The sequence below is a fragment of the Leucopleurus acutus genome (genome assembly GCF_964270905.1).
Source record: "Leucopleurus acutus genome assembly, chromosome: 3".
NCBI lineage: Eukaryota > Metazoa > Chordata > Mammalia > Artiodactyla > Delphinidae > Leucopleurus > Leucopleurus acutus.
Window position 1 is genome coordinate 163,837,721 of NC_139145.1, and position 25,908 is coordinate 163,863,628.

Below are 25,908 nucleotides of genomic sequence, written 5' to 3' on the forward strand. Positions count from 1 at the left end.
GCTGAAACTACTCCTCCCCTTAAGGGGTTTACGGCAGCCGTTACCACCCAGAAACACCAAGCCAACCCTCAAACATGGAGATGCACCAGGAAGACTGCGGGGTATCCTGAGTATCTGTTTACTAAACTTACCCTTCTAACCTCTTAAATATACACTTGAGTTTCAAATGAATAAATCCACTCCGGAAATTCTTACCGACTTCTGATTCAGAGTAAAGCAGAGGATCAGGTATTCAGCTAACATAAGCAAACTCTTTAAGTGAAAAAGAAAACCCTATAAACATATGTGCTTTTAAGTTAAAGTGAACGAGGATAGGAGGTGCCAACATAAAACTAATCCTTATGAATAACCAGTAACTACTGCTCCTCCCCAAAACCATTAAAATTTTAAATACAAGAGTAAGTGTTAATAGTAATGACTGTGCCACCGGACTCGCTCCAATATTTGGGTTGCAAGCTGGAACACCTCATATTTTCCAGAAGGGGACCAAGCTGGCAGGCAAGAACGCAGCTCTGGGGTCAGACAGTCAGGGTGGAATACAGGCCTTGCCACCGAGCAGCTGGTGGCTTCTGCAGGGCCTCCGTCTCGTCGTCTGCAAAGTGAGGATACCACAGCAACGATACCCAGGTAGTCGTGAGAATTAAACAATGTATCAAACTTTTAGTGTGCAGCCTGGCACATACAAAGTGCTAACGATGCAGAGTGTTAATGTATAATTTTAATGTTATTACAAACTGGAATCACTTAAACATTCCCCCAAATGAGGAGCTAGTTACAGTAGGCACAGCTAATAAAGCAGCCTCACAAGAACTTAAAAGAGTTAAAAAGGAAACTGTCACCAGTGGCTGAGCTGAAGAGCCTTCCCGTTCACTCCCACAGGGCCAGAGCCCGATGCTCAACCCCCTGCTAACCCAGGGCCTGGGGAGGCGCAGGTCCCCCAGCCCCCTTCAATCCTGTGCTCTGCTCCAACAGGCAACAAGAACAGACCCCCTCTCCCCTTCTCTTGCTCCCATTTCTTCATCACTGGTCTTCCTTCGACAGTATAGTTTCCAGTACACATTTCTCATGTTTGTAAATAAAAACTAGGCTCCAGGAACTCAGGGCGCTCCACTCATTCAACAAAATATTGACCAAATGCCTATTATGTGTCAGGCCCAGCGCCCGGCACTGGCTGTAAAGGAATCGACAGGACAGTCTCTGGTGAAGCTGAAAGTCTCATGGGGGCAGACCACAGTCAAGTGAACAGATCAACAACCAGGGTATGTGCTGGGGGAATCCCGAAAGCCAATGCCTGACACCTCCTTACCGGCCTCCCTCCTCCATCTACAAAGCCTGGAGCAACTAACAGGCCCTCAATCCCGGGTCCCTGGTGAGGAGAGCTTTTAGGCTGCTCAAAGGCCAGCGACCTAGAGTTCTGTGTGGGCCAGTGTGCAAGCAGGATATCGACCCACATAAGGCAGCGGAAAGCCACAGAAGAGGGAGCATTTAATAACCAAATCACTGGGAATCAGCAGACCAAGTTCCTCCTCACAATTCTGTTTCAGAAAAACCCTCAGGACAGTTGTCAAAGGACAAGTTACTAAATCTGCTCCACTGGAAAATCATCATGAAAGAAAACAAGTCTAATAAATATGGACAGAATCTTAAAACATGAACATAATTGGGAAGAATTTAATAAATGTGAATTCGTTATCACTGATAATCCTGTAAGAGATATGGACTAAATGATATCCCTGAAACTTGTCAGAACTTAGAAGAAAAGACTACATTTGTACGGTTTCCTTTAAACAAAGTTAAACGTTTCATTAAACACATCATCTCCTCCGAGAATACACGATGTTGATATTTCTTCATTTTACCGAACACTTCATAGGAAGTGTTTGTGTTCGTTTAGAATTATTTTGCCTAAAAACCAGCCAAGAGCGTGTGGTAATCCACTAAGTGAAGACCAAGAAGTGGTGTGCTGGGGCACCCGGGAGTGAGAGCTTTGCACTTATCACAGAAAGGAAACTACATGTTCCAAACCTTCTTCCTCAGTAAAGTGAGGGACTCCTTAATTTTATCCACCAGGGCCTCGCTCTTCCCCTCAAACTTCAGTCCAAGCTTCCACTGCTTGATCCAGCTGTATTTGCTTATGAGTTTTTCTGGTAACTAGAGTATCAAGAAACAGAGAGAGAGAATGTTAACATTCCAGAAAGGCCATCACACGATCCAAGCTATAAGAAACAATGAAGCCTACAAGACCTACCTTCGTTTCCAGAATTAATTCCTGCACATCTGTCTGGGTTTAGGACGGCGGACCTAAATCTGGAAGTCAGGATCTCGGAAAGACCCACCCTGAGGAGGGCTTCTACAGTGAAATGGCAGTTTTGGTTGAGACCCAAAGGCACAATGTACCTGGCTGGGTTCCAGCCGCGGGCAGGAACATTCCACAGCACTTTGTAAGGGTACGTGAAGGCAGTGTTCACACCAGGTCTTCGCATAAACCACCCAAGCAGCTGCGGGGCTCACTGGTGCCTCCCTACCACTCCCTAATGCCTGACTCAGGAAGGCGCTTTGGGCCTGTGAGATGGTCCAGGATAGGGTAAAAACCTGTTCCTTTCCTGACTAGGAAAATAAAACCTAACTTCTGATACTTACACTATCATCAAAGTTTTAATATTAGAAAGAAACACTATGGTATCTAGTTTAACTAATCAGTGTAGTAAGATAGAAAATACAACTGAGAACAAGAAGCAGGGGTTAAGGGAGTTGTGATGGGCTAGCTCATTAGAGAACTGACAGCTCAACTATTATTTTGCCTGTTTCCTTTTTTTTCCTGGAGCGTTTGCTATTTTGTTTTCCCCTCATCATCAATAGAATTTGGAGTCTGAAAAGCAAGCTGGGACATAACCGGATCGATGTCAGCATGGGAACTCAGACTTTCCCAACAGTCTTGGAGAAATCCATATAATTAGGCCGGGCACAGGCATGTCCCTTCAGTGCTATAAAATGCAGAAAGGAAAAAAGAGTTCACCTCCAAGTCAAAAGATCATTAGAGAATAATTAATTCCTCCCTAGAACCTGAGTTTGTTTAACAGTTATAATACAGTTTTAAATGAGGGCATGTGTTTAGTTCTCCTGGAATCTAAGGCTCTGAAGACCCTTGCATGAACGGGAACTCCAGTTTTACCTTCTCTTTACAGCAGTCATGTGAAACTACGGTGGTTTCATCTCTACAAAAAAACAAAACCACAACAGGGACGTAAATTCCTCTTCAGGTGGTTATCACAATGATGGCGTTAATGGGGGAGGGGCTGTGTTCTCATCTTCTTATGATAACAAATGACCACCCACCCAAGAGCAGCCCAGCTCTGTGCCCACACTGTCCTACATTTCAGCAACATGTGGGCAGTTCCGCTGCCAACTTTCTCTCAGGTTCTCTGGTTTATCACCAGACTCTAAAATGCCCTCAAGTGGCAATAAGCTGAAATCACAACTGGGCACAGAGAAGTGCAGTGAGCAGAAAATACTGGCTACGCAGATGTGAGCTGGGAAACGGCGTGGAAGGAAGCCCAGAAAACATAAGCATCACGTGATGTTGTGCATGTACCTAAAAAGCAGGCACGATGCTCAATTACTCAAGAGACCCCAAAGATCTAACTACACCGAGCAAAACCCAAAAAAAAGCCCGTTTCCTCATTCCTTCCACGCATGGGCCAAAGTATTGCTGGAATAATTATCAAGGGCTGTATACGCTGGGAGCTGTGGGGAGCCTGGAGAAAGCCCAAAACTGAGGTGTGAAAAGAAACTATGAGGAAAGAATAATGGAGCTGAAATTCTTTACTCAGATGAAAAAAATGAGGATAGCTTTAAATGCTTTCAGGGGGTCATGACACATACGACACACACACACACAGCCATTCTTTTACACTACACACACGGAGACTGGACTTCTGTTAGGGTAAGGGAGACGTAAAGAAGAAACAAAATGAAAAACAAGAAACAATGACGGGAAATACTTAATAAAGTATTAAACTGCCTAATTAGCTTAGGTATAATTTCATTTGTGACTGAAATATAAAAACAGCCTGTTTTCCCTAGCAAATGTCCACAATTCTCGAAATCAGCACCATGGTTAAAGGGATAGCAAGTAACAAGAATGTGTCATCCCCAAACTGTCTCATGAGTTCTGATATACAGTCTATCCCACCCTAAGCAAGCAAACACTGTCACAGGTCCCACCCACTCAGAGACATTCTAAAACTATGGAACCAAAGGACCCCTGCCCCGAAGGATACCACCTCTTGGGGACCCAGCTGCTGCCAAGTTTAAGAACAGCCAGACCAAGCCACGTCCAAGGTCAGGGTCACGGTCAGATCATCCGACTGCAGTCAAACACAGAGACTAGGATCTGGACAGAAGCGGGAACGACAGACAGGGAGCCAAGACATGATGACAGGAGGTGAGAGGCAGCCGAGCTGTCAGACAGGCCACGAACGAGCAAGGCCAGAGGAGCCGAGCAGCACGGGACGAGCAGCCTGGGCTCGCTCGCCTCCACTGAGCTCACATTAAGGGGAGGGTCTCAGTCTAGCGCTCCTACTTCCCTTGAATCTCCTGAAACCATGCATGTTCTAGGAGAGAGGGAAAATGGCAAAACGCTACGAAGAACATCTCTCCAAATGTAAATGGAAGCAGAAACAGCCAGCTACAGGGTGTGTAGCTTCTCTGGGCTCACCGGATTCTTGACGAAGTGCAAGCTGAGGTCAAGGGATGTTTAGCACAGCATGCAGCCTGCAGGCTGGGCCAGGACTGGTTCTGAGTCTACAGACTCACATACAAACTCAGGTGTCCCAGGACCTGCCCAATGCCCAGTGTGAAGAGGTGGGCTACTACAGGGCCTGGGCAGTTCAGGAGACCCTAACAATGCTGAAACTGGTTCCCTCCAACCTGCCTGCTGAGAGCAGCCTTTTTATGTCCCCGGAAGTGGTCAGTGCTCCAAGGACTTCTAAAAGCCCCGTGGACACCAGGACATATGACTGTCACTGGATGCAGGGTAGTGGTCAGAAGAGGCCCTTGGCAATTCAGAAAGATCAAGGATCAGGGTAAACTGAGACAGACTTATTTGTCAGATAGTTATTGTGTTTATAACAGCGAGCCTACCCCATTTTAAACCCCATAATTTATACCAAGCTGTAACAGCAAGCATGGCCTAATTAACATGACAGGATACAAGTTATTCTGATTTAGTAGGAAGATGGGTAGGAAATGGGCACAGAGACTTTCATACCAAAACTCCTGTAAGACCTTCTTGTTCTGTAGAATTGAGTTAAGTATCACCTGATCTGCTTGTCTTAATCACGAGCGTTAACAAATATTAAGACGCCTCCTTATTACAGTTACACAAGTAGTCTCTGGTAACGGAGAGGCCCCACTTGTGGGGCGAGGCGGTCCGGGTACCCCACCACCACAGTGCACCGCCGGCTTCTGCAGGCCTCACCACCTGGCAGTATTCGTACTTGGTTCCACCCCGACTTCTTCCAGTCACGCTGCACCGCCCTCTCGCTCACCCAACGAGACCCGTCAGTGTGGACCTTCCGACAGGAGACGAGGCGGAAGGGCCAGCATGAGAACAGGGATGGAATGCCATCCACAGGAGGCTGCCTGAGACACCTGGGAGGTGGTTAAAAACTAGTCTGGTCAAGTACGACAACCAAGTCTGTGTACCCCTTCCTGCACTGACACTTCAAATGAGAAGCGTGTGGTGCATCTGTCACCCGCCCAAGACACATAGCAAAACAGACCCTGTCAGGAAAGTGCTCAAATCGAGGGAATCTGCTGGGGGCTGAAGAGTCAACACAGGGACAAGTCTTCTAGTTGGATGAGAGCAAGAAAAGTTTAATAAACTTTCATACTAAACTCACGGACAGGTATGATGTGCTTTTTCTCTCTGACGTGGGCCTCTTGGCATTCGAGAAAGGTTAGATGACAAAAATAATACCACTGTGACCAACTAATTATGCTCCCAAGAGAAAAACTCTACTTGTTGACTGATACACACAGAAAAGGGAAGAAATTAGAAAGAGTACTTGAGAATTTCCGCATGACTCAAATGAAGTCAGGAAAACCACCTTAAAGCCCCCATTGCTCATACGCGCAACGTGCTCTCATACCGATCAGAAACCAAGCACGACCTACCTAGACTATTTTTAATTTGGCAGATAACCTTACCCAAATGTATCCTGTTAGTAAAATAAAAATTATGCTTTACTTTCATGGAGCGTATTTTGCATGTTTAATTATGTAGAGCACTACTTGCACCAGAGTCCTTGGAAAGTTAAAAATTCAAATTCATTACATCAATTAAGTCTATAAATCTAAGCAGCCCCTTAAAGTAAAAGGCTCAAAGGAAAGCAGCCTAAAACTGAGGAGGATTTTGTTACAATCAATAAATAAAGCTATGGCTGTCAAACAAAAGTTAAAGCAAAATACAGTGACATCACCCATGTCTGCTTCCCAAGCAGTGTCTCATGTCCACAGGCATGCTTTTGACTGACCAACAATTCTGAAATATTTCAGTACTGATATATGTCTAATTTGCAAAGCTAAAAATAGCCTAGTGTATCAATTTCTTTTGCTCCTTTCTCAAAAAAAAAAAAGCTAATACTGAGAAATCTGCTTAAGATGACATATCTTTGGGACTTCCCTGGTGGCGCAGTGGTTAAGAATCCGCCTGCCAATGCAGGGGACACGGGTTCAAGCCCTGGTCTGGGAAGATCCCACGTGCCGCAGAGCACCTAAGCCTGTGCGCCACACCTACTGAGCCCATGAGCCACAACTCCTGAAGCCCATGCGCCTAGAGCCCGTGCTCAACAAGAGAAGCCACCACAATGAGAAGCCCACGCACCACAGCGAAGAGTAGCCCCCGCTCGCCACAACTAGAGAAAGCCCGCGCGTAGCAACGAAGACCCAATGCCGCCAAAAATAAATAAAATAAATTTATATTAAAAAAAGATAATGTATCTTTGATTAGAAGAAAGTATCTTTCACAGATATCATTTAAATAGTTTATACACACGTGATTTTACACCCGTTTATAAAGTAGATAATCACCTGAGAGACAGGTGGTATCCTCCACCCACTGATCCTGGTTTTGCTCTTTGAGGGTATGTGATACCCCGTTCACCTAACAGACCTCTAATTAGCTTAACTGCCAACCAGTATCCTCTAAAAGTCTTTATTCTAGGCAAATACCCCAGCTCCTTCAACTGTTCCCCAAAGCAGATGAGCCCTGTCGGGCACACTCCCACCTGTACTGAGGGTACAGGCACAGAGCTGAACTGGGTCCTCAAGATGGGATGTGACCAGCCCTGTTCAAGACAGGGCTGTCACTGCCTGTGTTTTAGAAGCACTCCTTTTAAGACAGGGCTTCCTTATCCTGCAGGCATCACACATCAGTGGGCTCGTACTGGGCCTGCAATCCATTAAAATCCTGACTCTTCCTTCCCCCCTCATAAGTTGCTGGTAAGGCAGATCTCCCACAGCTAGCACTCCGAGTTTTGGTTTGGGGTTCTGTTTTAATACAGGCGCAAGGTTTCCTATTTTCTTCCAAGTAATGTCATATTGTGACTTCTGCTCAATCGTGCCTGCCCACCAAACTCTTTTGGGGTATTCTATCATCCAACCTATTGTGACCTCAAGCTGATGTGTGTCGTGGATACACGACACACTGATGATGTGACTTCTTGGGGTGTCACGACCAGGCTGCAGATTTAAAACCTTAAAGAGGGCCAGGCCTGGAACACAGCCCCTGACCCTCACCTCCCCAGGGAGCCTCCCCCAGGCTGACAGCAACCGTCTCTCTTCTAGGGTTGCTGCTCTGCCGCCTGCCACGCCAGCTCTCCTAACACTCTGCAGAGGGTGCCGATTCCTTGAATTGGAGCTAGAATCACAGAAATCTGCCTCCTAAAACCCCAGCAGGTTCTCAGATAGTACAATATACAGCCCACTTGGTAGAGACTCCAACACTGAAGCCAAACTGCCCTAAGTGCTTTGAACAAACCCTAAACACCTGCTCTCTAGTTAAGCTGAAGCACTGAAGAAATTTTATCATCTTCCTCTTCTGGGGAAATATCAATCATTTTTAGTCACTTTGCTATGCAAAATCATCTCAGCCACATAAAACTGAATAAACCCACACACTGACGTCACACCGCAGACAGTACAAGCACATAGCTCAGGGCAGAGAAGGGGAAGTCTTTCTCACAAAAGCAACTGGAAACATTGCAGACTCAAACCTGCAGCAGCAGCGTACCAGCGTGAGCTCCGGGTCCTGCAGCCAGGAGGGCAGCGCGGCCGGCTGGCTCATGGCCTGGAAGAGCGTGGCCCTCAGCGCACAGTAATTATCTCCACGGACTCGCCTGATGGAGGTGAATTTCTGAGACACCTCCTCGTAGCCCTGGACAAAAGCATCAGAGAATTCAAAATGGTCATTACTGACTTCAGAGAGTGGGGAGAATTTTATTCCTGTGGAAAAAGTGTGCCCCCAATCACTAGAAGAACGGAAACAAGACTGGCTGAGTCTTTCATGTAAGATATTTGAATTCTTTTTTTAATTAATCAAAGGAAATTAACAAATGTTAGTACTGTACATAGTATCAGCATATGTAGCAGACGCAACATACTAGAACATATAAAATAATACACCAAGTATTATTAAAACACTAGTCACCTCCAAGTTGAAGTTATATGCCCCTTAGCAACCGTTGTAACATTCACTTATTAATAACCAACATTCTGAAGGCTTTAATCTGTGTTTAGATTGACCCTAAACTCTTTAATGAAGAGACAGAAAAGAGAGATGTACCCAGCTCATATCTCCACATTAAAAATAATACCCCCAAATCCCAAATTTCCGTGAAATACATAAAAAAACTACATGCTAGGAGGTGCCTGGATAAATTCTGTTAGACTTTTTCAAAAAGTGGATTTAAGTGTCATTCTTGTTTAGCCTGCAAGTGAAACAAGGAAATGAAAATGCTCAGTGACATGCTCAGTCAACTCAAATACAGCCATCCAAATGGACCATTTGGAGCATGCCCCCCAAAAAGGACAGCATAAAATCCCAGCGACCTGGTCCAGGGGCCCAGATGACTGATTCCCCGCTGGACGCTGCTCAGGCGTCAGCGTCGGCTTCACGGCTTCCCCACCGCACGGCTTCGCCCCCGACCTGGCAGACCTTTCGCTAGTCCTGCTCTTCCGCAACAGTCACTCGAAACCCTGCTTCCTACCCACATTTACACAAAAGAAGAAGTGTCGCCCTCATGGGGTGGGCACCATGTAGATAGTCATCCCGTGTCCAGGCACTGGACCCTGTTATTAGTTGTTTTCAAGGTTCAAGTCACAGGATGATGTTCTAAGTGGATATGAAAGTACATCTTTCCAATAATAAAATTTTGAGAGTTGCATTTTTATTCAGTGGCCCAACCACTGCAATGTAAGGGCCCATCAAGCAGACTCATGCCTGCTAATATGCACCTCTTCCCTATGGTGAACCCCTAGTTACCCCGAATACTCACGATGGCTAGTTCAACAGCAACTGTATCTTTCCAAGTGTGTAAATGAATACCCAAAACAAAACAATCAGACAAATAAGGACTAAAAGATAACAGAGATCCAAGCTGTTATCAGGCCCAGAAATGCTCTGACTGCCACGGGTCCTGATGGGATGCTTTTCTAACTGATGTGCCTTTGATTATTTGGTCACCGAAGGGTCCAACTATAGGGTCATATCTTTACCTCAAACTGAAATCAAAGAGGAATGACTTCAGCATGAGTTCCAAAATATGGAACACTTGGATAACTTAGTAAACATCTTCAATTACAGGCTTGAAGGTGCCAACTGTTAGAAGAGATCCTTTAAAGAGACTGAGATCCAAAAATAAGGTTGCATGTCACTGTAAGCATTTCTGGGGAAGATGAGAAAATACAGTTTAGATACCTGGCCTCTGGTTATCTACGTTGATACAGAGCTGGAGGTTTTTACAAAATCTACAAGTAGCCAATATGCATATTCAGCAGATGGCCACACAAATCTAAACATTCTTAAGCTCTGGCAGGAACTGAGAGTCCCAGGTACATCGTGATTGAGCTCTCTAACGAGTGCCTGAGACACAAGTAGTCTACAGTCCAGACTTGTGGGAAACAGGGCTGACACTGGCTCTCAGAGCTTCAAAAGTGGCAGTGGCATTCGAGTATGGTCAGCCCATTTCAGGGCAGGCATGCGCAGCTAAGGTGCCTGATGAAAGGGGCACAACATTTTCTACAAAATGAAGCTCTGAGGACAAGAACAAATATATTCAAATACTTAACAATCTTAAATCCTGAACAGTACAGTTCTAAACAAACAAACAAAAATTTTAAAGATATTTCTATCAAACATGACAGGTCAATATCTCTAACGTGCCAGAAGTGCGTTCAAACTTGTAACGTAAATAATCCCAAGAGAAAAGTAAGTAAAGGGTAGAATCCATAAGTTACAAGAGGCGGCAGAAGCATTAGGGGGAAGCTGCCATTTCTGTAGCTCGGAGGAAGCCAGACAAGGCCACGCCGTGAACAGCCTGGGGTGCCGGGGTGCGCGTGTGGGGCGCAGTTGGACCGCTGGCCCCCAACTCTGTCAAAATCCCACATGTAACTTTACAGGCGGCCCTCTGCATCCGTGCAGCATGTAGTGCTGTAGTCCATATTTACTGGAAAAATCTGCATAGAAGTGGGCCCAAACAGCTCAAACCTGTGTTTTTCAAGTGTCAACTGGAGTAGCAACTTCAATCTACGAAGGAACACTGGATTCAGGATACATTTGAGGGGGAACCAGTAGGATGTGCCACTCGACCTGCTGTGCAGTGGGAGTGGGTCAAGGGGCCTGACTCGAGCAATGACCCAACCCAGTCATAGCCACAGTGGGACCGTGTCATGGGAATCCATGATGTCCCACAGCCTTGGAAGGACTACCTCAAGGTCACCAATCTATGCAATGGGACTGAAAGGGGGACAGCTCCTGGGATGCCCTAAATCAGGAGTCCCCAACCCCTGGGCCATGGATCGGTACCGGTCTGCGGCCTGTTAGGAACCGGGCCACACAGCAGGAGGTGAGCGCCAGGCGAGCGATCGAAGCTTCATCTGTATTTACAGCCACTCCCCACCACTCGCATTACCACCTGAGCTCCGCCTCCTGTCAGCATTACGGTGAGTTGTATATGTCATTATGTATTACAATGTAATAATCATAGAAATAAAGTGCACAATAGATGTAACGCGCTTGAATCATCCCGAAACCATCCCCCTCCTGAGACCGTGGAAAAATCGTCTTACACGAAACCTGTGCCTGGTGCCAAAAAGGTTGGGGACTGCTGCCCTAAATAAAGGAAGTAGTTCCAGATCCCTCTGCTTAGAAGGTACAGGAGAGTCCAGGCCCCTAGAACTGGAGGACATGGAAAGAAAGCTGAGTGGGGACAGCAGATGCATGACGTCTGCGCCTTTTACCTCACCAGGCCAGAAGGGCAGTGTTCCCAAATGACCCCAAGAGGACAACCAATGGCTGGCCCAACCCTGAACAGCACAGAGCCATTTATGTGTTTTCCAAAGAAATCAAGTTACTGAATAACTAATTATGATTCTATGTTAATACTGTGACTCCAAACAAGTCCCTTATCTTTGGAGCCTGTTTCCTCATCTCTAACGTTAGAACACCAATAATTACATAGTCTAGTGGCAGTTGTCATAACTAGCATCTAAAAATACAAAAGGACATATTAAATAATTACTTATGATAGACTATTGGAAAGACTCAAAATGCGTGCATCCAGGCATCATACCTTTTTCATACATGTTGCTTTTTGCGTATTTCCCCTCCATTCTTTTTTGCAATAGTCCATGATATCCATTTCAGGAGCTACACTTAATCTGGGCTCTGTTAAAGAATAAAAAAAGGGGGGGTGGGGGGGTGGGGAGGGGGAAACAATGAAACAAAGCATCATCAGAATAATGGTACTGCTTTACCTGAGATTTCCTTTCTCGCTCACTGCAGTCCCCCAAAATCCAGAATTCCACTGCTGCCTACCACCTGGTCCAGACCTCCAGCACCTCGCTCCTAGGTGACCACCGAGGGCTCCCAGTGGGTCTCCCTGTCACCACACCCTACCAGCCATTCTCCACACGGCAGCCAGAGGGGTGCATATAAAACGTAAGTCAGATGCTACCCACCACCGCTGGGCTCCAAGGCCTCCCATCACACTCGACTCTACTCCCTCACTACCTACAAGGGCCTCGTGCCCAGGCCGCCCGCTGCCTTTCCGGCCTCAGCTTCCACCACTGCCCACGCTGACGGTTCCTGCCCGCTCCCGCTCCTCGCTCCCTGAAGGTCTCTGCTCACCTCTTGACGCTGATGCCCGATATCAAAATGCCACACACACACCCCTTCACTCTATTCCCCTTATACGGTTTTGTTTTTCTTATTGGCACTGATCAACACCTGACATATTTCTTTTTCTGCACCCTGCCTTCCCCACCCCTACACACACACCACACACACCACACACACCCACACCCACACCCACACCCACACACACACACACACACACACACACACACACACGACAAAACATGAGCTCCCTGAGGGCAGGGGCTTTGTTTTGTTTCTCAGCTGTGCCCTCAGCACCTGTAACCACACGGACCCAGGTGCCCATGAATAATGTTCACATTAAATACGCAGCAGTCTAAGCTCTGAGAAGATACATCTAATGATTTGTAATTTGTTTTTTACATCCATTATACAAAGAGATAAGACCTCTATTACAAAAGTGTATTTAATTGTCTCTATTTAGTTATATCCTGCCTTGATCCCAAAAGGCTATAAACGGTTGATAATCAGGCAGAAATTAATGGAGCTCTCAACATCAGCTGAACCACAGACCTTGTCTGACTCTAATAACACATCCCCCCAAATTAAAAAATACAACTTATGATCAAACGATATAGTAAAAAATGGCCTTTAAACTTTCCTTGTTTAACGTATGAGGTTTGAGATTTGATTTTGTGGCACATGCATATGCACACACATGCGTATGTCTGTTCTAGGAAGAAAGAGGTAAATTCCCAGGCATCTCTTGACTTCCTTTTTAAAATACTGAAGAAGTAAATGTTAGCAAAGAAATCGGGATATAAACACAGAAGTACCTTACAACATATCTACTCAGGAGGAAGCTGAACACAAAATAAAGATGTTACATTCAGCTCAATTCAGTAAACACTTGCTGCGTGTCTAGTATGTGCCAAGCTTTGAGCTAGGAACGGGGGGTAAGAAGACGTTAAAGCCCCAGATTCTGTCCTGAATGTGTTTAGAGACTACTGAAGAAGAAAGGACCATAGGTACTCACCACACAGGGTGTGACAGATGAGGGATGACTGATGCAGGAGCCCAGGAGGAGCCCCTAATCCCTGTTTGCAGTTCAGGTAAACCAATTTTTTTAAAAAACAAAAAATGTAAGAACCGCCTGTTTTAAAAATCTCATGGTAAATCCTTTCACAAGGAAAACAAACCTTTTATACAAAAGGGAAAATAACACATATACAGATAACAGATACATTTATCTGTGGCATAAGTCAGGACTGGCTTAAAGGTGAAACAGACCCCAGAGCATAATACACAGAGACCACAAATACCACCGCTGCAGAGCCAACCCTCAAATACAAACCAGTCATTGTCTGAAGTCAATAAACACTGTTTGAGTGTCTATTTAGTGGAGGGAAGATTTCCCTTTTATCGCCTTCCTACTCACCTCCCCACAAAGCTTGAGGAACTACAAATGTCCAGAGCTGAGGACACTTATCGGGGCACGTTCTGCCACGAGGCAGAGCATGCTTCCAGCTCAGGAAGGGCCTCCCGGGAAGAAGGTCCAGCCTTGCCACTCTCCTCACTTGCAGTCCTCTTCCTGTGTGCACCGAGACAGGACTTGGCCCCTGGTCAGGGAGGCAGGCCACACCCCAGGACTGAGGGGAGAAGGCAGAAGGCTCAGCGGGCTCAGAGGCCAAGCCGCAAGCCACAGCCCTGTGCTGAATCAGAGGTCCGCGGGACACAGCTGAGGGTGGAAAATGGATACTCACAAAGCACTGGCATCAAAATTATACTTTCAGTCCCATCCTGCCACCATTCTTTGGGAGGAGGACTTCAACAGCCACCGCATGCCATCCTCCAGGCTAGAAGCCGGAGACACAGGACAGGCAGTGCCTGACCTCAAGCGGTTTAAGTATACAACAGTTCCTTGCTTTGTTTAACTGCATCCAACACAGACTGATTACTGTTCCCAGGAAAGAACATTTCTAGTGGCAAAAAAACCCCACAAAAACAAACGCACAAAAAAAACACAAAGGGGGAAGCTGAAAATCAGAGTGGCAACCAGAAGCCAAATTAACCAAGAGGTTTGTTCCTTAACCACCATATGGTGACAAAGACAAGGCTTCAGCCTCTCAGAGGATGGGAAGTTAAAACTGAACCCCTCCAGAACGCTGGGGCTCTCAACTGAGAGGCTAGGGCAAGAATCGCAAACTTCTTCTCTGGTGGGCCAGAGAGTAAGTAACGTAGGCTTTGAGGGTGTAAAGTTTTCTCTCACAACTACTCAACTTTACTATGCATGAAAATCACCATGGGTGATGTGTAAACCAAGAAGTTCCAATAAAACTTTATTTACAAAACCAGGGGCCATGTCAAATTTGGCCAGGGAGCTATAGTTTGCTGACCCCTGCCTGGACAAGGTGAAAAAAAGCTTTTCACTAACAAAGAGAGAGCATAAAAAAACTCTCTGCCTTGGCCTGGGCTCTGACTCAGAGAGAGAGGAAGACTCCGCTGAGAATTCATAACCACGGGCCGGCTCTCACACAGGGCCAGGGTGTGACTTCACACTAGCTGCAAGACCCTGGAAGCTCAAACCCAGAAATTAACCTAACGTGGCCCAAGGCAGGTGACTCCCTGGGTGCCTGGCAGAAACAAGGCCAAATCCTCTCACACTCAAGACAGGCTGCATATACTCTACACAGACACACGAAAGCTGAGCTTAGGATTCAAACCCTGAAGAAACAAGAAATAAGGAAAAATAGCAACTGGCATAATTAGGCCTGCCAGGATTTTCAGATAATGGGATTATCAGGCCTGAAAGAGTATGCTCAAAATGCTTAAAGGAAGGAATAAAAACATGAGCAAAGAGCAATACACTATCAAAAAAAAGACCAAGCAAATTCAGAGGGAAAATAGAACTTTTCCAAAAAAGAAAGAAAAAGAAAATATTTCCGAAGGAACTGTCCTGAATGCAACAGAGGCTGAAAGTCAGAAAACATTTGAAAGGGTGTGTGACAGAGGGACCTGGATGACTGAATGAAAGCTAGCAAACACCTCATTAGAGCTATGAAAGGAATAAGTAGAGAGAATAGGAAAAAGGCAATATTCAGAAAGATAGTGGCTGCGAATTCTCCTGAACTGATGAAAACTAGCCATCCTCAGATTCAAAAAGTAAAAAAAAAATCCCAAGCAAAATGTTTAAAAGAAAAAAAAAAAAATCCATACTTAAGAAACCTCAAGGAGAAACTGTAGGACACTGAAGACAAAGAGAAGACAGAGAAAGACAGATTTCCAAGGATCGGACTGACTGCAGTACTTTCAACTACAAGAGAAACCAGAAGACAATGCAATAAAATCATCAAGAAAATAAGAAAAAACAAAAATTCATCTGGGGTTATTCAAGAAAAGTAAAATAAAGAAATTTTTATACAGACAGAGCTTCCCACCAGAGGCACTTCTACAGGATGTTACTGCGGGAAGGGCCATGAACCCAGGAGGACTGAGATTCAGGGTATAAAGGGATCCATTCTGACCTCAGACTAAAGCTGGACAAGGCCTCAGACAAGGTCCCCTGAAAAGCCAGAGCACCTGCACAGGCCTTCCCTGGGGGGCAGAGGAGAATTCCAACAGAGAGCCTGCAGAGTGAGCGAGAAAGCCAGGGCCCCTGCACACACAGCAGGAATAAACCATGGCTGAAGAAGCACTTTCTCCTCAGGAATATGACTGCTAAGGACTGAATCCGAGGTGAACTGTGTGCAACTGCAGCAGAAGATTCGAGCATCCTCTGAAGGTTATGGGGGACCATAACATCTCCCTTGGCTACCACAGTGAAGAGTTCCACCAACTCCTTGTGAGGAAGACTCAAAAATTATCATCGAAGACCCCACTTTGTATCTTTTGTTCCTAATTACACGTATAATGCTTTGCTAAGCATACGACAAACAGGAGCTAGTTCTTCAACCAGAACACACACATCACACAAGTGGTGCACGAGAAAGTGCCCCCTGTGAACCATCTGTGGCATACCCCCAACTCGGAGCATCTCTACTGGGCTCCCGCACGAGGCTAGCAGGGAAGGAAGGGGGCACTTCTCCACACACAGCCCCGCCGGCCGTGCCCCCAGCAGAGGCTCAGCCTTGCAGCTGTGAGTCCACGGGCCCTGGTGGGGTGAGCAGAGCAGGCACGACTGAGCAGAAGCATGGACACAAGATCATGAAATGACGGGAGAATTAGTGCTCTCAGTTCCATGACCGTTCTTCCTTTTCAGTTAATCAAATTCACGTGGTTCTGCACGCAAAGACCCGGAGAGCAGGCTTCTCAGTAAGTCCTTCCACTTGAAATGAAAAATGCCCTTCAAACCCAAACTCTCCCTCTAAGAATATCAGCAAGTCAAGAACTGAGAGAGAGTGGTGTCAAGAGATTAAACAAAGCCTCACAGGTGCAAAAACCATATGAATGTAAAGAACGCAGGGGAAGTATTTGCATTAGGACTGTAAAACCTCAGGAAACAGTATTCCCCAAACATACCTCAGCAAAATGAATAATCCAATACAGATAAGACCACACGCACACGCATGTTTCCTAGGAAGTACATCTCAATATTTCATGGAAATGCATATACCGATGTAACTGCATTTTCTACTATAAATAGTAGGAACTCTATAAAGAAAACAATTCCAAACATACCTGATGACCCTCTTTCATGTATAAGTAATTCTTTCTCCTTTTCTATTTCATCCGCCGCACGATACATGTCCTCCTCGCTGAAATCATACCAAGTTAGACATTTCAAAAATTTGTTGCACTGACAAGTTCCCTCTTATCACAACATGCAACTGCTGAAAAAATTTATGACACGCAAAGTTTAACTTTTTCACATTACATGATGACAGTCTGATAAAATATGGGTCTTTTATCTTAGACTCATGTTTCTAGCATTCCAATTCAGTTTTTTACTTTAAATGAGACATTCTACACCACTCCACTGGCTGCATGGCTCTGAGGCCATTTTAAATGTAACGTCTTTAATGCCTCACGTATGTAAGCATCTTAGCGTGCATCTTATCAGTGAAGCCATGCCATGCTGGAGATGGTGCTAATAAAAGTATACAGGAGTGCAGGCCAAGTGCCAACTTTAGTATGTCACAAGCAAATTTTACAAGAGCTACTCTAAAAACAAGGATAGGAGATTTACAAGTCCCCAGAGCTACAAAACCTCCCTCAGGCCCGTCCTGGTCCCTGAGGCCCACACGCAAGCAGCCACCCGCCTTCTGCCGAGCACATCCCTGGCACCCCGCATACTTTCACTGGGACTTAGCACAACAGCTCCCAAAAGAGTCTCTAGGCTCCTTCAGTGAGCTAACAAGAACCTACTAAGTCCTGGAAAGGGAGAAGACCCCACTGGGGGCCAGACAAGGATGAAGAACGGGACTTCTGAGTTTTAAGATGCCTCCTTTTCCCCTCAAGATACACCACAACGTGACAATGATGGGAAAGAGAAGTGCCAACTCTATCTTTGCTGAAACCACAAGACATGTGAAAGCCCAAACCGTCCAAAAGTGGAAGAAGGGGTAGGAAGGGATGGAGGACAGGGGAAGCCTCGAGGCCAGTGGAGGGGCATCTGCTGGAAGGGAAGACCAGTACACCCTGCAGGGCCCCAGTAAGGCTCAGGAACTGGAGGTGCCAAGTGCTTCAGATGGTATAGGAGACACCCAGGGCTGAACACAAGGAAACTGGCTGGTGTACACATCAGGAGAGATCAGACCCCCAATTCCCAGTACTCCCTCCCCATGACAGCACACCCCCACTCCTCACACAAGACAGGAGGCTCCAGGCACCCTGGACATTGGACACAGGAAGGAGGAGTTACTAAGGAACCGGGTGAGCGACTCGAGAGACGTACTCACACCCTGGATTCCCTCAGCCCCCCAGCTCCGCATGCATCAGCCCAGCCGGAGGAAAGGGGACCAAGTGAGAGGGAACAAGAGACAGAAGAAGGGCCGCTGAGACAGAGCCTGAGCTGGGCACTAACATACCCTCCACCCCTCTGAAACCCTTCAATGGCTCCCATATAATCAAGGAAGTCTAAATCTGGACCCGTCCCACCACTCTAGCTTGTATTCTGTGATTGCCCTACACACACCCACACTTCTGTCCAAACACCTGACCGACTCTAGCCTGTGCTTTCATACCTGTGATCGGCTCCATCCATGCCCCGGCATGAATGGCTTACCACCTACCACCTCAGGGCACATGCCGTGTGGGTGGCCTCGCTGGGGGTGCCATGGCTGGAGTCACCCAGGGTTCAACCACTCCTCACTAGCCATACGTATAACCGTGCAACTCAAGTGACCACACTTCTCATCACCTAAATGTATCCACCTGTAAAAAGGACAGTAAGGGCTTCCCTGGTGGCGCAGTGGTTGAGAGTCCGCCTGCCAAGCAGGGGGCAAGGGTTCGTGCCCCGGTCCGGGAGGATCCCACATGCCGCGGAGCGGCTGGGCCCGTGAGCCATGGCCACTGAGCCTGCGCGTCCGGAGCCTGTGCTCCGCAACGGGAGAGGCCACAACAGTGAGAGGCCCGCGTACCGCAAAAAAAAAAAAAAAAAAAAAGGACAGTAAGAGCGCTCACCTCAACAGACTGCTGTGAAAACAGACGCATAAATACTCAGCACTCAAAAACGTTAGCTAGCCTTATTAATTTTCATGCTACATCCATTCGTGTAGAGTAGTGGTAAGATCATTTCTTATTCCTTTCTTCCTTTTCTTCTCTCCACGTAAAGGTGATGGGGCGTGTGTGCCTGTCTTTTTTAACGTTGTGAGGTTGAGGGGACATACTAGGGAAAAGGTACTTTCCATGTGCTCTAACCCCAGTGAGATTTCAAGTAACAGGTGTGATGTCACCCATGGAGCCCGTGCCAGGGTTAAAAGCAAACAGAAACCAGACTCGCAGGGACTATACATCAAATGCTTAAAATAAAAAGTGACTAAATGTGTTAAGGTCTTTTTTCAATAGTTTAATGTTACCCTTTGGCCTCCTTCCTAGCGTTATCAAATAGGAGAGAAATTCTGATACTATAAAACAGGCATTTAAGTGAATCATTTTCACAGTATCATTATCAGAAGCATGTCTTTGGGGAAGCCACTTCCCTAATCTTGGCCTCAGTTTTCTCATCTTCAAAACAAGAAGACCAGACAAGACCTAAATGATCTACATGGTTCCTCTTCCAGTTCTTAGTTCTAACAGACTATGAATCTATTCGCACGTCAAGCCAATTCTGTGGCTACAGGCAGGCATATTCACATGCACTCGTCTCCTTCCTTTCTAATCTACAAAATAAACAAAGTGCAATGGCAACACCAGTGCCCAGAGGAGGTTCTCTAAACAAGCATCTCTCTGCACAGCCACAAATACAAATTCCGCCAAACACCAACAGGAAAGGGACGCAAAGGAGCCTAAATGCAAAAGGAAGACAGAGCAGAAAGGGAGATTACTGGTAATAGAAATGCAGTGACTCAAGAGATACAAAAGAAGTAAAGCAGAAATTGAGGAATGGGAGGCCTGGGGTATATTCAAATTACTGTAGCCACACTAGATTTCATTCAGATTCCCTGCACAAACGTTTGCCAACTTCCATGGCCACCAAGGACATGTGGCCAAGGACATTTGCTAACTTGCCAAGGCCACCAGGGAAACGATAATATGGTTTTTAAAAGCCACTGTTATCTCCTTGGAGAGAAGATAAGTTAGAAGTTCAAGCAATAAAGCTCAATCAATATGATCAGAAAATAAGACATTTAACAGCCAAAATGAAATATTCATCCAACATAAGGACCATCAACTGGAAAGTGAGAGAGATATATGAAAGCAAGAAAAATTAAAATAATTTTATTTAAGAAAATACTTCACTCAATAAACTTCTGCTTTAACTTTTTTAAGTATCAAAATATTAAAGCTGAAAATAACAACAAAAAGAAATTATATTTAAAGTTGGGAATCTGAAATAGCTAGAAGTTTAAATTTTTGTCATGGGAAGGGAAGACAGTGAAACAATGCAAGGAAAGGGGATATATGATAAGATAAAATCCTTGATGCTGACCAGTTTCAGAAATTGGGCAATCTTTTGTGTGTGTCAAGTTGGTTGGGGTAGGGATGAGGCGTGTCCACCATTTAGCACAAAGAGGCCACTGAAGTCCACAGGCTCAAATGATCACCACAGCAAAAAGTTTCCTTCTAGAAAACATACCCATCACTAGAAAAGTAGTAAAGAAAAGTAGGAGTCTTGGGCTTCCCTGGTGGCGCAGTAGTTGAAAGTCCGCCTGCCGATGCAGGGGACACGGGTTCGTGCCCCGGTCCAGGAAGATCCCACATGCCGCGGAGCGGCTGGGCCCGTGAGCCATGGCCGCTGAGCCTGCGCGTCCGGAGCCTGTGCTCCACAACGGGAGAGGCCGCAACAGTGAGAGGTCTGCGTACCGCAAAAAAAAAAAAAAAAAGAAAAGTAAAAGTCTTAAACCTGACTTGATTTCTTGCGGACCCTGGCATGTGAGTCATACTCAAGTACACAGTCAAGTTAAATTTTAAAACCAAAATGCTAATAATTTCTACTTAGAAAATTATTAGTTTAGTACCATAATGTTACTTTAAAGTATTTTCGAGCTCCCATTTTCTCTCAGAGATGAATTATTTTACTCTCAATATTAAGGCAATATACACCATTGAGTAGGTTACATGACATTGTCTACTAAATTATTATTATTCCTCTTGCTCTTTTCAAAGACCTGGATAACAATAAATGTTTGAAAACTTAATTTTAAAGTGCTTACTACATGCAGACAAAATTACACTACTCCCCAAAACAAAAGCTATAAGCGAAAAACACAGGGCTCAGTGAAGCAGAAGACATTTCTGTGAAGCCAGTTTTTCAATTTCTGATACAAGTAAACACATGATATGAAAAAGTGAATTCTAACATATATGCAAAGCTAACAAGACAGCACTTTAATCACTCAACGTTATGAACATTTGCACTAAGCTTCCCTTAGTTATCTAAAAAAGCTAAACTGAGTATGACTCTGTTCAGCTCTCTGGACTTGAACGCAGCAGTTCATGCTTAACTTGGCCTGTCCTAGAAGACTAATGGCCCAGGCAGTGTTGCTGAAAGTGTCAACCACTGTGACACCACGCACCATCCCACATAGGCACAGGAAAAGCAAAGACCACTCAACCCAGCCTTTCTCCACCTCTTAGCGGTTGTAGAGATGAGTGAACAACACATCAAATGCAGGAAAGTCCCGGCACCCAGGCTGAAATTCCACCTCCGATCTGCAAGTGGACTTTCCATGACTGGCTCGGGCTATTCCACGTGACTTCCAGAGGTGTCTGGGGACAACCAAGACACCCTCAACAAGGAGGTTTCTCAGATGCATCCCAGCTCTGAAGCAGGTTCTACATCCAGGAGGGGGAAGGGGCAGGAGGGAGTCGCTGTTACCCCATCAAAGACAGCCACCCCACTCCCCGGGGCTGCTAAGGTGGGTGGGAAAACACATTCGCACAATAGCACATTTAGCAACACCCGAGGACAATGGCTTCACAGTTTGTTGTTCACAGCCCTTCTGAGAATCCACAGCTTTCCTCAGAACCTCAGTCCAGAAAAACATAAATACACTCATAATTTTGCCTTCCACTTCAGAGGGGTACACAGACACATCATGTTCCCCCCTACACACAGCCAGCCTGTGGACCCCAGATTCAAACCCTGTCCCACCGTCAGGCAGACAGAGAAGGATCACGGAGTAGTCTCACTTCTCAATTCCCTAAGCATGTCTAGCCTGGCCACCAACCATGTCCCAGGACCATCCTGGTCCTCAAGGACTGTAGTACTAGCTTAGCTAAGAGGAAGAAGTGACACAGCATAAGTTTCAACTGTATGGGTCAGGTAAGCAGGGGATGGAGTATAGGAGACCTGCTGATAGGAGGGAGGTAATGTCCAAACAAGTCAACTGAACCTGGTCTGACCTAATACTTCCTCAAAAGGAACCCTGAATCATCTTGTGAGCCATCCCTAGGGCTTGTCCAAGGGATGTCAGCCAACCACAGCTCTCAAGCGAACTAAGAAAAAGGAAAGAAAGGAAAGGAAGGAAAGAGATTTAGGAAGTAGCTTATCCATATGATTTTTATATCTTTCTTCCCCACTATTTCTCTCCCTTGCAAAACACAGTGAGCTTGGTCACAAGGAATTTGTGTCCTACAGTACAGCCTGTAGGAAATGAGCCATCCCTTCCCCTACCCTTCACTGCACCTCTCAGAGTCACAGCCCGGATGTACAATATAACGGCTACAAAAGTTGGGCTGTGATTTGTATTCATAATTTCTATCCACTGAATGAATTAAAATGACTCTGCAGGGTATCTCAAAACATCTGCATTTTATGGTGTTTCATATTTCCAGATGCAAATATTTTACTCAATTCCTGTGCAGGTCAAACCTAACTTTCTGGGTGGAAAGAAGGGATTTGGCTCCAATGACAGAAAAGCACAAGATTCAAAAACTATTTTAGGACCTAGTTCAGGCATTATTACACAATTTATTTATATCTACACTCAACTATTAGGCTGCATATGTCATCATGTAAGAACTGATGTGCACACATTATACTGCAAACTATGTAATGGCAATGTTTATATGCTGCAGTACAGTTTCTCTAGCCCTTAAGAAAATATCAGAGTGCAATGAGAAGTAGCCCCACTGCCCGTATAATAAACAAGGAAGCCCAGAACGTAAGATACGACGTTCAGAAGCTGATATTTGAAGTTATCTTCACCTCCTTTCCCTGGCTCCCCCTTGCTCTCTTATGAGAGTTAAAAGAGAATGAGATCATCAAAGACAACAAAAATAGGAAGAAAAAGAAATTAAGCTAGTAAATAAACGGCAAATTGGAATATTTATTCCAGAAAAAAAAAAAGTGAAGTCTGCATGATTATATGTCATGGCCCTCTACCTAGTTTTGCTGAGAAAGCCAGAAAGACATGGGGGGAGGTCCCCACCCAGGCATCAGGGAACCTGGCCCTGAAACCTACTCCCTGCGCCTTCCTGGCCAAGCTGCACCTATCAAATCTGCAACTCAGTTTCCTAACCGATAAAATGACAAACCTAGGCTGGGTTGTTTACATTCCCTTCAGCTCCACGCCCATAATTCTACTGACAGTAGAGAGAAGAGGCACCTGTGCCACAAAACCTTTTCGTCAGGGAAGAGTGTTCCTTTTGCACCATGACCCATTTCCCCAGGTGCTCAGACTCTGGGAACCACATCCAGCAGAAAAGCTTGCCAAATAACTCTGTGTATTTGGGGGACCGCGGTTCGGACTTCAAAGTTTCTGCATCTCCCAGGAGGGCACGACACAGCTGAGGCTGAGAAACAGCATCTGAGGGCCAGGGCCGCTAGGTGGGGAGCACAGCTGAGACCACCGGGGCCTAAGTGCGGCAGCAGCAGTCAGCCTGGAAGCCGCAGGCAGGAACCAGCACGGGCTGGGAAGGGGCAGAGGCAAAGACCACCCCCATGCGCACCCCAACTTCACCCGCTGCAGAGTCTTAGGTAGGGCTCAAACCCAGGGAGCAAAACTGCAGCCACATCTGCTCACATGGGCCTGCACAGTGGTTTTAATTAAAAAATAAAAGGCTACTATTTAAAAATCAGGGGAATTCCCTTGAAGTCCAGTGGTGACAATCTCTGGCGGGGGAACTAAGATCCTGCAAGCCGTGTGGCACAGACAAAAAATTTAAAAAAATAAAAGTGAAACACCTGGATGTAATTTAAAAATAAAATAAAAATCAGGACATTTCAAACAAAAGTCAGAATATCTGGAATCTTCTATAGGCTGGAACTTAGTGGACCCTGTCCCCATAGGACTCAGCTCTCCAGGAACCCATGTGACACCTGCCTAACTCCTGGAGGCAGGAGTTTGAGACCTCCTGCTCTAAATCTTAACCCATTAAGTGTGGATAATACCATCCCAAGGGGCTTGGGTGCTCAAGGAGAAGGTCAAAGTCCACGATAAAGAGCCATGCAAGCAAGAATTATTGCAATACATTATCTGCAATAACAGTTCCCCCAGGACCCCTTTTTAGGAAATGGGGGGGAAAAGCACACTTCCCAGCCAATTAAGATCTCTGTCAAACTGGTTACCTGAGTGCTTTCGTCAATTTTGGAATTCCAAAGGCATTTATATGTGACTAGAACTTGAAAGTGCAGAAAAGTTTCAGCCTTCAAGTTTATATTCTGCTTCCACCCCTGCCCCCAAATCCTTGCAGAAACTATAAACTCTTCCGATGTACGCAGCCGCCTTTACAGTTCAATAAGGAATTGATCTAAGCAGCACTGCCTTTCGTATTTAAAAATCAAGGCGGTTGGGGACATCTAGTTAAGCAGCTAACGGGCAAAAGAATTGGGGCAGACTCCGTCCAAAGTCTGTCCAACAGGTGGGACGCTCATCAAGCGCAGACTTGCCTTCCAAGAACAAGCAGGTCGCGTGGCTCAGCTTTCCTGGGGTTGTGACAGCGACAACCTCAGCCCCTTGCCGCGACAGGTTGGGGGGAAGCGCTAATGGAGTGGGTTATAAGATAATATGCTTCTGGAGTCTGTTTCCCAAGTTGCTGGAGCTTTCTTTAGCTTTAGAGATATGGAAATGTCAAAAAGGCGGGGGAGGGTACTGGATAACCAGAATTTTAAAACGCGCCTTCCGGAAAAACTTTTGTCATCGGACACACTGGATACAAAAGTGTCTTCACCGACGACCTTACTTTAAAAGCAAGGGAGCGAAGGGCCCTCCTCCGGCTCCTCCCCCGCCCACCTCACCCCACTCCACGCCCGCCCGTGGGTGCCGAGCCCGGGGCCCCACGCCGCTCCCGCCGTCCCCGCCCCGCGCCCCGAACTCACTGCTCGGCCGGGCACCGCACCGCGACTCGCGGCTGGCCCCCGGCCACCGCTTTCTCGCCCTCAAGAGCCGCGGCCCCCGCCTCCCGCGCCGGCTTCTCGGCACAGCTCTCCCCCGGCCACGCTCCGGGCTGAAGCATCGTCCCCCGACTCATGGGGCCTCCGCCGGCGGCGGCGCCGCAGGGGTTCGGCCGCCTCCCAGCGATCCGGAGCACCTCCCGTCGGGGCGCCAGGCCGTGGCCGCCGCTGCAGCTCTGCTGCCCGCCGGTTACCGACGGTTCACAGAACGCTTCCGCACACGTCACCACCGCCCGCCCCGCGACCTCTGACCCGCGGCGAGGGGGCGCGGCCCGCGACGGCCGGGAGTCCTGCGACGCGGAGCCTGCGCATGCGCCTGCGCGGGCCGAGCCGCCCGAGAGGACCGCCCACGCGAAACACTACAGCGCTTGCTCCACCCCCGCGCGCCGCCGGCCAGCCCCAGAGTTCCCAGCGCGCGGTCATTGACCTAAGAGTCGCGGCAGCTCGTTGTCCTCGAGTCCTCGGGCGTGAGGGAGAGAAAGCGCTGGACGGGCGGCGGGACTCGGCCTCGGTGAGGAGGAAGAGGGCCGGCCTG

The 25,908-nt window shown here is 46.7% G+C and overlaps 1 protein-coding gene across 3 annotated transcripts in view; it reads right to left on the reverse strand.

The window, feature by feature from the left end:
- Positions 1 to 25,556, reverse strand: part of OTULIN (OTU deubiquitinase with linear linkage specificity) — a 32,703-nt gene extending 7,147 nt beyond the window's left edge. Inside the window, exons 1-5 of one of the 3 annotated variants that reach the window (XM_082836177.1) lie at positions 25,299 to 25,556; positions 17,054 to 17,130; positions 11,853 to 11,947; positions 8,294 to 8,437; positions 2,026 to 2,151 (exon numbers count right to left, since the gene is read on the reverse strand). In XM_082836177.1, coding sequence (XP_082692303.1) covers positions 2,026 to 2,151; positions 8,294 to 8,437; positions 11,853 to 11,947; positions 17,054 to 17,130; positions 25,299 to 25,450 — 594 coding nt within the window. In that variant the 5' untranslated portion in view covers positions 25,451 to 25,556. Of the gene's footprint in view, positions 1 to 2,025; positions 2,152 to 8,293; positions 8,438 to 11,852; positions 11,948 to 17,053; positions 17,131 to 20,612; positions 20,656 to 25,298 lie in introns of those variants that run through there. The other 2 variants (XM_082836178.1, XM_082836179.1) reach the window with 2 other exon arrangements.
- Positions 25,557 to 25,908: the final 352 nt, after the last annotated feature.